Below are 19,068 nucleotides of genomic sequence, written 5' to 3'. Positions count from 1 at the left end.
ACCCTAGCTTCGTACCATACCTAAAGTTACATCTGTAAACTTCAAAAATCCATCCATAATTCCATGGAAGATGGGTTTACATAATTAACAACATCGTATTAACACTACTCCCACCCAAATATTTCCCTACGTACTAACAACATCGTATATTTTCTTAAGTCAACAACATTACTTTAAAAATTCTGTGATAGAGAAGATGAGTTCACAAAGTTACCGAGGCATATAGGTAAATGTTAAAATTATGAAATTCAATATGCAGAAAGTACTATATGTCATCTTTCATACGCAACTGGTTCCACTCGAAAAGAAGCTTCCTAACTTAAGATATTAATTTTTGAAGCTGACCGATTCAAAGTAATTTATAAATCAGAACATCCATCTTCATAATATCACAAAATAGTGCACAAGTAATATTAAACTACAAAACTTTCAGACCTAACTGGGTTCACTCAAAAATAAATTTTCTAGTTCAAGTTATACCCACCAACTACATCATAATCTTTTTATGCAGAAAATTACTCGAATTTCTCTCTTCAACTCATTATCCTATATGTCACACATTAACATCCATCAACTTTAAACAAATTTTTCACCGGTCCCAAAATATGCTCACCAAAACAACAATTTTAGACCATTTACCCATTAACATCAATTTTTCATATGATTAATTCTCATTAACACACCAACAACTTAAAATATCATCATATGCCTCTAATTTCATGGTTTTTACTCGCCTTTTCTTCTATATTTCAAAGCACAACATCATCATATTTCCATCACGAATTTAACAGTAATATGAAAGAACATGAATTTAACAAAGATTCATCATAAGAATAAATAAAAACACCGGAGGTTAAGAACTTTTAGCAGCAACGATGAATTCTACGGTTGAATCTCTCCCTAACTTTCTCTATATGCCTCATTTCCTCCAATAACCTTGTTTGTCATTCTTTATTTATAACCACTATTTGAGTTTAACTCACATAATCTTTAGACAGACTTGTTACCTGCTCCCCTAGTCGTATTACTATTCTTCTTTATAACTACATAGTCTTGCTGTTTACACCTCCCTCTGTTGGTATTACTAAAACACTACCTGACTTACTATTTACACCCCTTTCCTACTCAGTTTTACTAATGCACCTCTGTTTGCACTTTACTTCCTTATTCTCGCTCAAAATATTTTTTTTGGTGGTGGTTGGAGTTTGAACCACGAACCTTACATATATTATGCATTGTCTCTACCAACTGAGTTAAGCTCACAGTGACATTCTTTAACCATCTAGTTAACTTCTCTGCTTCCTAGGTATTTATAATTCAATAATTGTGAATAATTTATTTAATAATATCAAACGATAAACTAATAATAATAATAATAGCAATAGATTATTATTTCAAAGTCGAGGTATTACAACTTAAACTTGTCCTCGTGAGCATATCTGAATTGATAAAGACATTGCATATAATAACCGGGGTCTGAGTTCAAACCCCACATTTAACTTTTATTCAGCTTATGGGATGATTTTTTTTTGTCATTGGATTATTTGACAGAAAAATGCTTACAAATGCCTCAGACATTCTTTTTTAAGGATCATAAATAATACATATTTATAAAAATGTGTATTCAATGCAATTAAAATTAAAATATTTGATTTTTAAAAATTTAATATTTGATTTATAATCTTTTTTTTGTCAAGTAACCTAATGACTGGAGCTCACATATTTTAAATGTGAAGAAGTGAGGTATCCGATGTTTGAATCATACCCTGCATATATTATACATTATTCTTACCAATTGAACTTAACGCACAACCACACTTGATTTATAATTTTTAAAGAGTAAAATATTAAAAAACTTATACAAGTGTTGAGTCAAGCTTTTATTTTTTATTCAAATAATGGTTTTTTTTTTTTGTTGTAAAGTAGCCTGTGGTTAGAACTCACACGATTAAATGTGGAGTAGTTGTGTGTCCGGAGTTCGAATTCCAACCGCTATATATAATATGCAACATCCCTACCACCTGAGTTGAGTTAAGTTCATGACATTTAAAAAATGGTTTCTGCCAAGAAAAAAATAACAAAATGATGATTGACATATATTTTCATCTTCAAAAAATACTTGATGATAATAGGGAATTGAACCCAACCCTTGTCAAGAAGCCAAATGTCTGATAGTGAGAGGCCGAGCATCACGGGCATTATGTTGTCAGTTTTCTCAAAGAGAATCCGTGTCATGGGTCCCACCAATCCGACCATTCAAAAAACCCTCATACATTACGTGTCACTCTCGCCGCGTCTCTCTTTGTAACAAAACATTTCGATACATTTGTATTACTCTTTGTGGCTACATTACACTAATATTCTTCTTCTTCTTCTTCTTCTTGGTTTTTTCTTCAATAACGTAACGTGTCAACTTACACTAACTGTGTGTGTGTGTGATTCACTTTGGACGGAAGCTCCATGGATCCAACACGAGCTTTTGTCAAGAGTGTTAAACGTGTTGTTGTTAAGGTGAATATATAACAATTTATATTACAACGTTGCTTTCTCTTCTGTTTTTTTGATTGATCTAATAATAATAATAATACGTTGTTTAGTGTTTTTACGTGGTTGAAAAAAATACTATTGAGATCGATGTGGTATATGGATTGATATGAATGTTGTCAATGTGATTTCTTTTGTTCTTTCGATATTTTTATTTATTAGTGGCTATTTTTTTATAATATATTTGTTACATGTATGATATAGGATGATGAGATCTCGACATGATTGTTAATTTTGATGTGTTTTGAGTTATCAAATTGGTTTTCTTATGTTATGTATTTTATCGATGATATTGTTTATTTGTAAAAATATTAAGTGTTAAGTATACTGAGCTATCAAAATGGTTTTTTTGTGTACTATTGGATTTTATTTATTTATTTATTTATTTATTTTGACTTTGTATGAATTTGTAACTCATCGATGGTATCATTGCATTTATTTTTTTAATAATCATGTGATGGTTGTATAATTAACTATTTGGTTCTTTTGTGATATATGAAGGTTGGAACAGCTGTGGTTACAAGAAGTGATGGAAGATTAGCATTGGGAAGACTTGGAGCTCTTTGTGAACAGGTGATGATTTATAGCATTTTACACTATTAACCACTGTGTCAAGGGTTCAAACCCTCGAAACTAACATAACTCGTGAAGTTATTAAAATAAAATCATTTACTTATGAGAAAATATGTAACTAGTAATAACGGAACCAGTGAAACACGGATACGGAATAAAGTGTTGGACGGGAAACTATATAACTTGAAGGTGACACTCGTCGTAAAAAATCATCCTTTTTGATAATAGTCAATAGATAGAATAGTAGAGCTTCATAAATTGAAGAATATTGTGATTGTAAATGCTTGTCCTGTTTTGCTTAAGTGCTTTTGAGAATGAATGATTTTTATAAGTGTGTGATATTAATTCTTCATTAATCATGTGATTATTTTAACTGGAAGCTATTTTTTCTGCAGCTTAAAGAGCTAAATACAAGAGGATATGAAGTCATACTGGTGACTTCAGGAGCAGTTGGTCTTGGCAGGCAAAGACTAAGATATCGCCGATTGGCCAATAGCAGGTTTTTTTGTAATCTATCTTTTGCTAGAGCAACTATACATTTTCAGTGACAAGAATCATACTTTCATTTAATGATAACTGGTACATTCTTTCATCACATGAATTTATAAAATTTTGTGTTACATTGATTTGTATTTGAGAGAAAATCTGTCATTGATTTGTTTTCCTTTATCAAACAGAACGAATATATTGTGTTACATTTAATTAAAAACATTGTGTTTCAAGAAGTAGTTCAATCTTTTAATTGCAAACTTGAAGAATGAACGCTTTCTGTAGTTCTGTTCTTTGAAATTGTTTAATTAGGATTGGCTCTGCAGTTTTTTTAAATATTGGATATAGTGGCGCTAAAATGACGCTGAATTTGGACAAATCGTCATTGTTCTATGATACGCTATTTAATACAAAATGTTGTCAAATAGCAAATATAATGGCGCTATAGCACTGCTGCATAACGGAATTTAAACAAACTGCTACATTTTGCAATCCGTAAATGACAACAATGAATTAGCATAATATTTGAAGATCTTAGTACGAACTTTTTCATGATTCTGTTTATCAACAGGCTGATATAAATTTACTTGTTATGTAGCTTTTCTGATCTTCAAAATCCACAATATGAACTTGATGGGAAAGCATGCGCAGCTGTTGGGCAGAGCAGTCTCATGGCTCTCTATGATATCATGTTTAGTCAGGTAAACATAATATTAAGCTTCTAATTCAATATGTCGCGAATCTTGTATATGTGTGTATTTCTTTGACATATGAACTATTTTTCTATTAATCGAACTGATTCCTTCTTATTGATGTGATTTTCCGTGATGCAGCTTGATGTGACTTCATCACAACTTCTTGTGAATGATGGATTTTTTCGGGATGCAGATTTCAGAAAACAACTAACTGACACTGTGCACTCGTTATTAGAGTTAAGGGTCATCCCCATTTTCAATGAAAATGATGCTGTGAGTACTAGGAAGGCACCATATGAGGTATGCTTCTTTTCCTTCAACTATATTATTTGAATTATCCTTGTAAAAGACAGTACTCCGGTTTCAAATATAAGCAAAAGTCGGTCAAAGAAGGTTTATGTATTTGGTCCATATTTTTGACAAATACATAAACTTTCTTTCACTCATATTAAAGACCAGATTAGTAACCTATGATTTGAAATATGAAGAAAATAGTGAAGTAGGCTTTTCAACAGGCCTTGTCAGGCTTTCAAAAAGGTCAGACCAGGCCTTAAAAATGGACGTATGATTGGTAATAAGCCAAGCTCAGAGCTTATATTTTTAAAGTAGATCAGGCTCGGTTGTTGCAAAGCCTAGCCTAGCTTGGCCTACTTTAACCCCTATTTGATTGATTTTCTGACGAAGTTACTTTTAATTGTAAGCTTCTGCAGGATTCATCCGGTATCTTCTGGGATAATGATAGTTTGGCTGGTCTATTGGCTTTGGAACTCAAAGCTGACCTTCTTGTTTTACTGAGTGATGTTGAGGGCCTTTATAATGGTCCACCATCTGACCCAAAATCGAAGTTAATTCACACATATGTCAGAGAAAAACATCAAACAGAAATTACTTTTGGAGACAAGTCAAGATTGGGCAGAGGGGGTATGACTGCTAAGGTTAATGCTGCTGTTTGTGCTGCTTATTCAGGCACACCTGTGATTATCACCAGGTATCATGTAGTGTTTAAAGTAGACTATTGACACTGAAAATAACTATTTTTTGTTTCGATTTTCGATACAACATATCCAAAGAGAAATTGTTTCAATGAATTGTTTCCGTGTTGCCAAATAGTGGATGTAGCAGTTTTATAGCACTATAGGAATTTTAATAAATCATTATTGTTCTGCGATATGCTATTTAGTATAAAGTGTTTTCAAGTAGCCGTTGTACCTGTGCTATAGCACGGTAGCATAGTGGAATTTAAACAAACTGTTATTTCCTGTAATCCGTGATTGACAGCACTAAATTGAATATTAAAAGTTGTAATCATGTCAACTAGTTTGTAAAAGATTATTATCCTTTATTGATCATGAAACTGCATAAATGATAAAATATTTTCAATCTGGTTATGGATAAGGTTTTAAATTGCGGTCGCATTACAATCCTTGATATTGTGGAGATTCGCAATCAAATACGGCTAACTTGTTCTTAATCATGACTAGGCTGTGATCGCAGAGAAATAAAAAACCTAGGTTCAAGTGATGAGAATATATGATCATTTCTGTCATGTTCATTTTTTTCGTTAATTTTCTGATATGCAATTTTGAGTTTGAAAAAGCCCTTACTACCCGAGTACAACCATATGTTTAAAATTTTCATTTTTCTGACATTGTTTTTCACTTCAACCTCCTTTCAAGTGGCTATCCTAATGACAACATCATGCGAGTGCTTCAAGGAGAAAGAATTGGTACTGTATTCCATAAGGATGCTCACTTGTGGACCAGCATAAAGGAAATAACTGCACATGAAATGGCAGTTGCAGCACGCGACAGCTCTAGGAAGCTTCAGGTATTTACCTATTTAGAATGTGAAAAACAAGGTTTATTTTCATGAATTTATTCATATGACGATTACTTTAGCTACTTTTGTTATGATTACAATTCAAGGGGTTACATCACTTATGTAGATAGTAAGTTTAATAACTAACTAATAACAAATTATTCGCCAACAACTAACTAACTATATATATAATATTGTTGCCAATAATACAATGAACACGTCTTGGTGCTTTCGGTTTCAGATTCTAAATTCTGAACAAAGGAAGAAAATATTGTTGGATGTGGCTGCTGCTATAGAGAAAAATGAAAGTGAGATCAGGCTTGAGAATGCTTCTGATGTTGCTGATGCAGAGGAGGCTGGATATGAGAGATCACTGATATCGCGTTTGACACTGAGACCTGAGAAGGTAAGTACTTAATTGGCTAAATAGTGAAAGATAATCTTCTTTGCAATAATTTTGTTTTTGTTGTGCAAACAAAAACAAATTTGAAGGCGAAGAAATTGAAACGATCTTATCATCATTAATTCTCTTTTATGATGTTATAGTATGAATGTTTTGAGTTCTACTAAAGATGTTTTTGTTGATATCTATAATATATATTGTTATAAGCGGCAACTTTATTATTTCTTATATGATCGCAGACATTTTTCTGTTAATAATGATCATCGTAAACATAATAATGAGAAATGATCAATGTCTCTTTCTTTATAAGTATTACATATCTATACAAGTTTTGCTATCTTATTTCGTTAACGTATCCAAGCTCCATCATATCGTGAATTTTAAAAATTTTATGTATCTTTGTACCTGTGTGTGCCTCATAGCTTGAAGCTAATCTTAAGTTGTATGATGTTTTCTCTTTCAACAAGAAAGTTTTTACCTAACCTTGATTTGTGTTTTTCAGATTGCTAGTCTTGTAAAGTCTGTTCGCAAGCTGGCAGAAATGGATGAACCCATTGGTCAGATTTTGAAGAGAACTGAGGTTAAAACCACTGTACAATTGTGTTATTTATCAGTTAAAAAGTAACAAACAAATTTTGTTTTGTGATATAATGTACTAATATTCATCGGTTTCTACTTTTTACATGTTTAAAGAATGTAACAATTTTTTTTCTTTAATATTTGACTTTGCAGTATTCAATAACAACAAATTTTGGACACTGAATGATGTTATTGAATCTTGCATGATACTTTTCGACATTCAATTTTGTTAATTTTGATTACTTCTCTGTGTCCAGATAGCAGATAAACTCGTTCTGGAGAAAATATCATGTCCCTTGGGTGTACTTCTAGTTATATTCGAGTCTCGACCTGATGCTCTTGTTCAGGTTCTAACATACCTATTCTTTTTCGATTCTTCGATTTGTTTAATATGTTGAACATTGATTCTTACAATGATTATTGAAATGGATCAATAGATAGCTGCATTGGCAATTCGAAGTGGAAATGGTTTATTGCTCAAAGGAGGAAAGGAAGCCAAAAGATCTAATGCAGTCTTACACAAGGTTTGTCGATTTTATTTAGAGCATGTTTGGATTGACTTATTTGACCTTATCTACTAGCATAAACACTTATGAGACTGTTTGAGAGAATTTATGAAAACAACTTATGACATTTCCATAAGCTCTATTCAGCTTATGTTCATAAGATCTCCATGAAAACTATTTGCCTTTAGTTTATCTTTTGTTATAGAAATAGCTTATAAGTAATTGTTTATATTGATTAATTGATTAATAATAACTCATTTCATATATTTTTTTCTTCATTGTTGTAGATTATTACTTCAGCTATACCAGATACAGTTGGTGGCAAACTTATTGGCCTTGTGACTTCAAGGGAAGCAATTCCTGATCTACTCAAGGTTGATACATCTAAAATTCAAAACTATTTATTATTATTTTTTTGAAATGGTTTTCAACTAACTAAATTCTGCAACAGCTTGATGACGTGATAGATCTTGTGGTCCCTCGAGGCAGTAATAAGCTTGTTTCTCAAATCAAGGATTCTACAAAGATTCCTGTTCTCGGTCATGCTGGTAATATATAGTACAATATAAGTTTCCTATTTCCCATTTGTGATCAAACCTAGGAAAAATTTGTAGTATAATAATTAATGCGTACATTTTGTATTGTGTACGAATATTATTACATTTCCATTTGTATATAGATGTGTCAAATTATGACTTTCCATCTTCGGAAACAAAGTTGTATATAAGAGATAAATTTTAAAAAAATAATAATAAATGTACGTAAATTGAAATAGAGATTATATTGAAGGACACTTATAATTAGAGACCGGCGTAGTATTAAATTGTGATCTTTATTATGCAGATGGAATATGTCATGTATACATTGACAAAGCAGCTAATATCAATGTGGCAAAGAAGATTGTTAAGGATGCAAAGACTGATTATCCTGCAGCCTGCAATGCAATGGTGAATATAGTTTAAATTGCATGAAGTGTATCATTGCACATTTTCATTTAATAATGTATATAAATTGAATTTTTAGATTGCTCGTTTTAATGTTGTATCATGATATTCCTAGGAAACCCTTCTTGTTCACAAAGATCTAGCAGGAAATGGTGGACTGAATGAACTTGTTGCTGAACTCCAAAAACAAGGTTTGACCTTAATTTCTTATCTTTCTATTCAGTTTGTATTTGCGAAGATTTTGAATAGAAGTCGGAATTTCTTTATGGGGACTAAAACTAATCTTATGAATGTTATAGGAAATATAAGCATATTTAACCCAATAAATCATAGGATAATAACATTGTTGGTGTATATTAATCTATTTTCAGGTGTTCAACTATATGGTGGACCAAAAGCTAGTGTCTTATTAAAAATTTCTGAAGCAAAATCTTTCCATCTGGAGTATAGTTCACTGGCTTGTACAATTGAGATTGTCGATGATGTATTTGCTGCGATTGACCACATACATGAATATGGAAGGTAATTTTGGGTTCCCTTGGAAAACCTTTGTTGTCATTATATTATTATTGACATCATTATCTTATAAGTATTTGTTGTTTCCTGTTTCTGCAGTTCTCATACTGATTGCATCGTTACAGAAGATAGTAAAGTTGCTGAAACTTTCTTACATCAAGTTGACAGGTATGCGCATAATGTCTTGTTTGATCCTTTAATAGTCTATGAAGCTCGACATAGACACATACACGATATTGACAAGTAGACACACACCCGTTAATAATCTGATCCTTTTGATCTACTACTTATCATGTTTCATTTGGACTTATTTCCTTTTACATAAGATGTGTTTATTATACACACAATTACTCCATGATAGGAAAAATGTTCTTAACAAGATGTTGCTGAGTGCTGACACTTGAATTTTTTTTCTTTCTTTCCTTTTAGTGCTGCCGTATTTCACAATGCAAGTACAAGGTTTTGCGATGGGGCACGCTTTGGGCTTGGTGCAGAGGTATTGTACTTTCAAGAATCATGGTGTAATAAATTAGAATAGCAGCACAGTACTCTCAACTGTTCTTAGTTTTGTTATTTGTTGATCAGGTTGGAATAAGCACAAGTAGAATTCATGCCAGAGGTCCGGTAGGAGTCGAGGGCTTGTTAACAAATAGATGGTATGGAATTTTCCAATGTCTCTGGTTTTTGTTTTTATTAAATGAATACAATGGATATATTAAAATATCAACCAAACAATTTTTTCGATATTTGTAACACCATGATTTCCGAGTCTTGTGGTCGTGTCCTGTGCGCAAATTGTTAGATCTTTAGATGCTTAGAAATCAATATAAGATATCTTGTAAATCTCTAGATTACTTTTTTAATAGTTAATCGATTAGGAAGCTTTTGTTAATCGATCAATTGAAGGGTTTAATCGATTAAATCATGTCTGTGTTATTTCGATACCATATCTTCATTCATTTATCTATATATCACGGTTAAATACTTGAATTAAAATTAGACTAAATCATATGCTATGTTGCAGGGTATTGAGAGGGAACGGCCAAGTGGTAGATGGCGATCGAAGTATGATTTATACACACAAGGATCTGCAAGTAAAAGCATAATGGCTATGCAATGAGTTGAATCAGAGATTTATTTTGCACACTATTGGATCATATCGCTGTTAATCTCATCAAACATGCAGCTATTTTCTATTCTGTTTCAATATACAGAAGTATGCTGGAACTATAGAATCTCAAATACTACCATTGCCTCATTCCAGATTTATTTTTTCTTACCTGGAACATGTTCAGGGGAAAGAAAATTACTGTTTGATGAATATTATTTTCTGTGTACTAAGTTTCTCTTTGATAAGTTACTGCTTATGATTTGTGGAACAATAATGCAGTGAAGCAGTGACAAATATGGAAAGCACATGCCATTATTGACATTACATCTTTGTGTAGTTGAATAATTTATACACTTATTATTCTTCTATATAATTTAGCTTGTGTTAATGTTTAGACACCATTTATCTACTTTTTACTATCATGTAAATGTGGTATGTTCTACATAGGTAAAAAATCTACACATAATAAAAACAGGTAAAAATTGGGTGTGAAAGTCTCAAAGAGGGAGAGATTCTAATAGTGGTGGTGGATGAAGAGGGAAACAAAGAAGATGAAGATAGAGGGATTCAAGATATGTTGGGATTGTTGGTTTTTGGATGACAAGGATAGTTTTGTCCTTAACATAGTGGTTTTAATGAGTTTGTGTGTCCAATTCCTAGTCAATTGTGCCACATCATCAAATTTGTCTCACTACGGAGACCAAAACTCAAGTTTACAATATTTACAGAGACCATTTACATATTTAAGTCTTATGTAGATTTAAAATGATAACTAATCTACCACTTACACAAAACACATAATCTTATCGGAGAAGATTTTGTTATTATGAGACTTGCAAATCCTTGGCACGACTAAAAGTTTGACCAACGCAAGTCTCTTTTGAGCTCTACTGCCATGCCCAAAGTAAATGAGAAATTTATCTATACTATATAATGAGAAAATCACTTTAAAGTTTAAACAATGTTAATTTATACAACAACAAAAAACTCATGAACAAATATTTCTTCCTAGTCCATATAAATAAAATCACAAACTTAAGTATACAAAGTTCATGTTAGTGAGAAACTCACACCATATGTTTTGCAAACCGATTAAAACAGTCATATTTTATTCTCGTCTCTCTGTATGTTTAAGATTATATGTGTGTGAGTGCGAGATTTTCTTTTATCCAATTGAAAATACATTAACTGTAACTTGTTCATTTTTTTTTTTTTTTGGTGAAGACTTGTTCATATAATTTATCATAATATATCTGAAGTCGTGACAACAATTAAAATTTTATTTAAAATTATCACAATTAACCTTAACACAAATAATAAAAAATAACCACAAAACCTTAAAGACCATGAGATGTAAGCTAGTATAAAACTCATCACTCCAATATTGTAATCTTTTCAACACTTCCTCTCTGCTGATTTAAGTTGAAAAATAATAGATCTCATATAAAGTTACATGATTTATTAAAATATCAGCAAATAAGAGATTGAATATTGAAAATAGAGTATTAAAGTGAATGTGACTAACATTATTTCTTATAGTAAAAAAGACTAGATAGGCATATAGCAAACTAAGATACTAAAGTTTAAGTGATAAATCAGGGAATGGGGTTGAAATTTGGTGGCTAGTTGGGTCATCATGATTGTTATTTCCCTCTTGGACATGATTGTTAAGAGGAACACCAAATGAAGGAACCTGCAGCTGCTGATTATTAAGGTCATGATTTTCAAATCCCACATTATTATTTAGTGGAGTTTGAGTAGCCCAATCATAGTTATTGATCATCTCAAATGGGTTGCCATAGCTTGCATGAGCAACAAGTTGAGGCCACCCAAGTCCATGATAAATAGGTGATGACCCTGCAATAGTGAAGGGATATGGGTGACCAATTGAATATGGACAGAAATGATGATCCCCAAGTCTAAAAGTTCCTAATTGAATTTCTTTTTCAATTCTCGCAAGCACTCTTTCACGCTTATGGGCACCTTGATGTCCTCCCAAGGCTTGAGAACTTGAAAACTTCTTATCGCAAAACTTACATGGGTATTCCCTCAACTTCTCATGGATCTTGAGGGATTTGGATGAAGATCCTCCACTTCTCCCTCCTCCTAAACTCAGAGACATCAATGTCTCTGAATCAGCAACAATAGCATCATCCATCTTACGCTTTAGCTTTTTGTCATCTCTTGTCACATCACCAAATCGTAGTATTTCTGACATTGATAATAAGTATATTATTATTCAACTTCAAAGATGACGAATTGTAATGTGAGATTGAAGGATATTTATCAACATGAAAAAATATATTTTATTATCCATTAAAGGTAATATATTCGTAAAAATGAATTTGATTTAAAAAAAATAATAATAAAGTGAAAAATAAGGTGATATATTTTTATAAATAAAAATTAAATGTAAAATATACCATGTAAAACTAATAAATTAATTTTTTTTTTCATATAAAATATACCATTAATTAAATATTACTACTAGAAGTTTCAGAGACTTTGAAATGTCAAACTTTAGGATGCATGAACTTAGTTTTTATAACATAAAGTATATTTTAACTTAATCATATTCCTACAGAGTGTAACTAATTACCAGGAGGTTTATGAATTTTAAAGTTTTTAAATCTATGCTCCCTTTGTTTTAAAAAATTTAGGTTCTTTTAATACACAAGAATTTCAATGCGGAAAGAAAACATGTATATACTATTAATTGTTATATACGCATAACCCAACTTTCATCACCATACTTGAAACTCATGTTTCCTTTGCTAAACTTTCAGTTTTTTGGTCCAATATGGGTTACACACCAGTTCACATCATAGAAGCTAACAGTCATTCTGGAGGAATTTGGCTCTTTCAACATTCTGCAAGCAACATCACCACAACCGTACTTGACTCTAACCAATTCTCCATAACAATTAAAATTAGCCGTGGCAATGTAAACACCTACTGCACTTGTATTTATGCTAGCCCGAACCATGCCCAACGTCCCAACCTTTGGAATTACCTCATGTCCATCGGCCAAACTATGGATGCCCCCTGGATGCTCATAGGTGACTTTAATGAAACGCTTCTCCCTAGCGGCCAAAGAGGTGGAATTTTTCATCATAATAGAGCTGCTCTTTTCTCTAACTTTATGAATAATTGCAACCTTCTTGACCTCACAACAACGGGTGGTCATTTCACTTGGCATCGTAACAACAACGGTATTCGCACCCTCTCCAAAAAACTTGATAGATGCATAGCTAGCGTGGACTGGCGTGTTTCCTTCCCTGAAGCCTTTGTTGAGGTTCTCTGCAGACTCCACTCCGACCATAATCCTCTCCTCCTCCGCTTTGGTGGACTCCCTTTAGCTCGAGGGCCTAGGCCTTTCCGCTTTGAGGCAGCTTGGATAGATCACAAAGATTATGCGGAACTGGTAAAAAATTCTTGGATCCCTCAGAATAACAACATCACTGTTTGCTTAAGTTCAATTCAGGAAAAATCCATCATTTTTAATCATGAAGTATTTGGCAACATTTTCAAAAGGAAGAAACATGTAGAAAATAGACTCAAGGGTGTTCAAAACTACCTAGAAAGAGTTGACTCATATCGACACACTCTCCTTGAAAAGGAATTGCAACAGGAATACAATCACATCCTTTTCCAAGAAGAAATGCTTTGGTACCAAAAATCCAGAGAACAATGGGTTAAATTTGGCGACAAAAATAGCTCATTTTTTCATGCTCAAACTATCATAAGGAGAAAGAGAAATAGAATTCATCGACTTCAGCTCCCTAATGGCACATGGTCTTCTGATAGCACCATCCTTCAAGAAGAAGCCCAAAAATACTTCAAAATTTTTTTTGGTGGCCATCAACCAACAACCGCACCCATCTTCCATGAAGCAGCTCCAACAACCATTACCGACATTGAAAAGAATTCTCTCATCAAGCCTATCACCAAAAATGAAGTTTTTGTTGCCCTCAATTCCATGAAACCATACAAAGCCCCTGGCCCGGACGGCTTCCATTGTATCTTCTTCAAACAATATTGGCATATAGTTGGAGACGACATCTTCCATATGGTCCAAACAGCCTTTCACACGGGTTACTTTGATCCGGAGATTTCAAGCACCCTCATTGCACTCATTCCTAAAATCGACCCCCCCACCACATACAAAGATTTTAGACCCATCAGTCTCTGCAACATAACCTACAAGATTATCACTAAAGTTCTTGTGCATCGTCTCAGACCTATTCTCAGTAATCTTATTGGCCCTTGCCAAAGCAGTTTTCTGCCAGGTAGGGGAACTTCTGACAACTCAATTGTTTTGCAGGAAATTATTCACTTTATGAGGAAGTCAAAGAGGAAGAAAGGTTATGTTGCTTTCAAGCTAGACTTGGAGAAAGCTTTCGATAATGTCAGATGGGATTTCCTTAATTCTTGCCTCCAGGATTTTGGTTTTCCAGATATTACCATCAAACTCATCATGCATTGCGTCACCTCCTCCACATTCTCAATTTTATGGAACGGTAACAAAATGCCCCCTTTCAAGCCCACACATGGTCTTAGACAAGGTGACCCACTCTCTCCTTATCTCTTCATACTATGCATGGAGAAGCTTTCTATTGCTATTAATAATGCTGTGAGTCAAGGAAGATGGGAACCTATTCACATCACTAATGGAGGACCCCAGATTTCTCACCTTCTCTTCGCAGATGATGTGCTGCTATTCACTAAGGCAAATAATTCACAATTTCATTTCATCAATGATTTGTTTAATAGTTTTAGCAGGGCATCAGGTTTGCGTATTAATATTTCCAAGTCTAGAGCTTTCTATTCTTCAGGGACACCACAAGCGAAGATCAACAACCTCACTTCCATATCTGGCATTCGCAGCACAACTTCCCTTGGCAAGTACCTAGGTTTCCCTATGCTTAAGGGCCGCCCTAAAAGAAGTGATTTCCAATTCATTATCGAAAAGATGCAAACTCGGTTGGCTTCTTGGAAAAACCGTCTTCTCAACAGAACAGGTCGACTTGCTCTAGCGACGTCTGTACTATCTTCCATACCTTACTACTACATGCAAATTAATTGGCTCCCACAAAACATTTGTGACTCCATTGATCAAACAACTCGCAATTTTATATGGCGTGGTTCAAATGATAAAGGTGTTCATTTGGTAAGTTGGAAGAAAATTACTACTCCAAAAAGGTATGGTGGTTTGGGTATTAGAACAGCTCGAAATGCTAATAATTGTCTTCTTGGAAAGTTAGTTTGGGATATGGTCCAATCTACAAACAAGTTATGGGTGAATCTTCTTTCTGCTAAATATACAACAGGGCCTAACGTCCTTCAAGCGAAGGTTTCCGGCAACAGTTCACCTTCCTGGGCAGCTATCATTCGTGCAAAAGACATTTTCAAAAATGGTTATTCTTGGAGGCCGGGCTCCGGTTCCTCCTCTTTTTGGTTCAGCAATTGGCATCCCCATGGTCTCCTTGGTTCTTTGGTCCCCATTATTGATATTCATGACATTCACCTTACGGTAAAAGATGTGATAAGCTCAAATGGCCAACACACCCAAGCTCTATACACCGCCCTTCCTCAATCAATAGCTGACACCGTCAACACCTATAGAGCTACCTTCAATCCAACCGTCGAAGATGTCTTTATTTGGAACAATAACAAGAACGGTGTCTACTCTACAAAAAGTGGCTACTCTTGGCTTCTCTCCTTCACGGACTCACCAGACATTATTAACAATGGTATTTCTTGGTCTTGGATTTGGACTCTGCAGGTACCGGAGAAGTACAAATTTCTGATTTGGCTAGCTATGCATGACGCGGTGCCTACTCTTCATGTGCTTCATCATAGAAACATAGTAGCGGCTGCAACATGTAGCAGATGCGGGGAAGAAGATGAATCCTTTATGCACTGTATTCGGGACTGCAAATTTTCGAAAATCATCTGGCAGAAGCTTAATTTCTCAAACTCGGATTTCTTCTCCATCACCTGCGCAAAATTGTGGATAAAGAGCAACGTTGACAGCAGCAGGTCCATCAACTTCCTGGCCTCTCTTTGGTGGATTTGGCTGCACCGAAACAACATGTGTTTCAATAACGACGCCTGGTCTCTCACGCGTTTGAGTATCAACATCCAGCACTCAACAGAAATAATCAAAAAGAGCTTTCAATCTGCTGCCATTACAGCTGGTCCTGAACGCTGGATTTCATGGAATAGCAGAAAATTTAACTGCCACATTCTCAATGTAGATGGCAGCTGTCTTGGCACTCCAATCCGCGCCGGTTATGGAGGATTAATTCGCAACAGCGCAGGGCACTACCTCAATGGGTTTTCTGGGTTTATTCAGACATCAATATGCATTCTCCAAGCTGAACTGACAGCAATCCTGGAAGGTTTTCGCATGGCAGTAAACATGGGAATAGAGGAGTTAGTCTGCTACTCGGATTCTCAGCTTTCAATAAATCTTGTTTCAGGAGACGTTTCTAAATTCCATGTCTATGCGGTGATAATCCAAGATATCAAGGATATCATAGCTTCCCACCACTTTGAAATCTTTCATACTCTTAGAGAAGGAAATCATTGCGCAGATTTTTTAGCCAAGCTCGGAGCCTCGTCAAATGCAACCCTCACGGAGCACCAAACTCCTCCTCTTGATCTCATAGACAAGCTTAGAATTGATGCTATGGTAACCTGCTTCCTAAGAGCTTAATTTTCTTTTAGCCTTTGTTTTCTTTTCTGTTATTATTAGCTTTGAAACCAAAAAAAATTGTTATAATTTAATGTAGTTTGAACTTATGGGTCAATTATGCTCTTTTTTTTGGGTCAATTATACATTGTTTTAAGGGAATGGAAAAATTACATAAAAACTAATATATGATAAATTTTTAAAAAAAAAAATATTAATAATATTTGTGACACTAATATTATTTTAACATTATCTTGTAAAGTATTTGAACTTCATCTCTTAGAATTATAAAATCAAGAAACTACCACTAAATCAACACTTCATAAACTACTATTATATATGTTGCAAGTGTCCTCTTGAACTTAGTTCAGTTGATATGAATAATACATAATAAATGCAAGGTTCGGGGTTCGGATCCCAACCACAAATATATATATATATATATATATATATATATATATATATATATATATATATATATATATGTTGCAAGTTTAAATGCGATAATTTTTTAAAAGAAAATATATATATATATATATTAAAACTGCTAAGTTTGACTAAAGATTAGTTTTTTTTTTAAGAATTGACTAAAGATTAGTGTATTTTTTAAGAATAATTTAATTAATATATATTTGTACTAAAATACTCCTTTTTTTTAAAGGACCAAACAAATATTTTAAAATACTCTTATTTTATCACTATTTAAAAAACTCAACTAATAATTTCATAAAATCAAATATTTTAATGATATCTAACGATGAGGTCTTAAAAAAATGGTCAGCCTATTTTAAGATTCTAAATATTCATATTAGTTTGAAAGAAAAAAATTAAATAAGATGTATAATAATTTTTTTTTTTAGGAAGATGTATAATATTTTTGTGATGTTATAAATAAAAGTTTTGGTCCTCGTGAGTTTAACTCAGTTGGTATGAACAATGCATAAAATATGCAAAGTCCGGGGTTCAAACCCCGACCAAAAATAAATAAAAAAATTGGGTCCAATCCTCGCTAGTGCTTTTGAGTTTGTGATGATTATTAATGTCATGCTTAGCATTTAATGAATTAAATATATTATTCATTTCATATGCTAAGTGTAGCTCAGTTGATAGCTATCAAGGATAATTTGTGCAGGGGTTGGGGTTCAAACCCCGATTCCCCACTTCTCCACACATAATGTGTGTAAATCTAGCCACTAGGCTATTTGACCCAAAAAAAAATGATTTAAATTTCTCTCCGAGAGCTTAGCTCAGTTGGCAATGATTCAACATTGGTCGCAAAGTTTGAGGAGCACAAATATGTTTATTTCACCATAACAAAATGTGAGGCTATTACTGTTTAGGAGATATTTCGGGCTCATCCTGAATCTATTAAGATGCTTAACAATTTTTCGACTATTTTGATCATGGACTCAACCTATATAATCTCATTGTTTGAGATAGTAGGGGTCTCCTGAACCGATATAATATATATTATGTTGCTTTTGCTTTTCTGACGTCTAAGAAAGAAGATAACTTCACTTGAGTTTTACAGGCGTTGCTTCATCTTCTTAAGCCAAAGGAAGATATGTAACGGTAATTGTGACTCACATGGATACCTCTTTGATGAATGTTGTTGCAACTATTTTCACTAAAACTACTCCATTAATTTGTAATTTTCATGTTGGTAAAAATGTTAGAGGTGAATCCGTCAGAGAGTGCATGGTCAAACACAAGGTTGCAAAAGTGGATGAGTAAGAAAAGGAAGTCAATGAGGTAAAGGCAAGTGGGATAGTTAACAATATCATGAGAGCTTCGGATAATGTGGTTGAGTCTCCTTCAAAAGAATCATATGTTGATGTTGTTGTGTAGTTTCGAGATGTCTGTAAAAATGTCATGCGTCTTGGTTATATAACCAACATCAGAGTTGAAGGTGCTAATGAAAAATTGAAGAAATATTTGAGTAATGGAGCAAGAGATTTTGCTACATGTTGGGAGGTAATACACGATATGTTGGAGGGGGAGTTAACTGAGATAAGAGAATCCTTTGGGAGGAGTTGTATTGTCTTAGAAAATAGATACAAAGACAACATATTGTACTATAAGTTGGAGGGTTATGTTTCTAGAGCTAACTTGATTAGGACATCGTATGGGCTACCTTGTGCATGTATTATTGTTATGAAGATCAGACACAACAAGCCTCTTCGATTGGATGAT

The 19,068-nt window shown here is 33.6% G+C and overlaps 2 protein-coding genes across 3 annotated transcripts; one reads left to right on the top strand and one right to left on the bottom strand.

Annotated features, from left to right (window-relative positions):
- The first annotated feature begins 2,295 nt into the window (after positions 1-2,295).
- Positions 2,296-10,572, top strand: LOC25498588 (delta-1-pyrroline-5-carboxylate synthase). Of its 2 annotated transcripts, none has more exons than XM_013593521.3 (20): positions 2,296-2,511; positions 3,046-3,117; positions 3,513-3,616; positions 4,205-4,307; positions 4,440-4,601; positions 5,012-5,289; positions 5,978-6,128; positions 6,361-6,525; positions 7,025-7,102; positions 7,359-7,448; positions 7,539-7,625; positions 7,895-7,981; positions 8,059-8,155; positions 8,451-8,554; positions 8,667-8,742; positions 8,923-9,073; positions 9,167-9,235; positions 9,497-9,563; positions 9,653-9,723; positions 10,092-10,551. In XM_013593521.3, the coding sequence occupies exons 1-20, from the start codon at positions 2,461-2,463 to the stop codon at positions 10,171-10,173; spliced, it is 2,145 nt and encodes a 714-aa protein (XP_013448975.1). In that variant the 5' UTR covers positions 2,296-2,460; the 3' UTR covers positions 10,174-10,551. The 2 variants fall into 2 exon arrangements, with proteins under 2 accessions (XP_013448975.1, XP_024626955.1); XM_024771187.2 differs by having other exon boundaries at positions 2,297-2,511; positions 5,003-5,289; positions 10,092-10,572.
- A 1,182-nt stretch (positions 10,573-11,754) lies between these two features.
- Positions 11,755-12,396, bottom strand: LOC112416646 (zinc finger protein 7). The gene has a single exon (XM_024770935.1). The coding sequence runs from the start codon at positions 12,394-12,396 to the stop codon at positions 11,755-11,757; it is 642 nt and encodes a 213-aa protein (XP_024626703.1).
- Between the last annotated feature and the right edge of the window lie 6,672 nt (positions 12,397-19,068).

This window comes from Medicago truncatula, chromosome 7 (assembly GCF_003473485.1).
Source record: "Medicago truncatula cultivar Jemalong A17 chromosome 7, MtrunA17r5.0-ANR, whole genome shotgun sequence".
In the NCBI taxonomy this organism is placed as follows: Eukaryota; Viridiplantae; Streptophyta; class Magnoliopsida; order Fabales; family Fabaceae; genus Medicago; species Medicago truncatula.
This window is presented reverse-complemented; position numbering and strand designations above follow the sequence as displayed.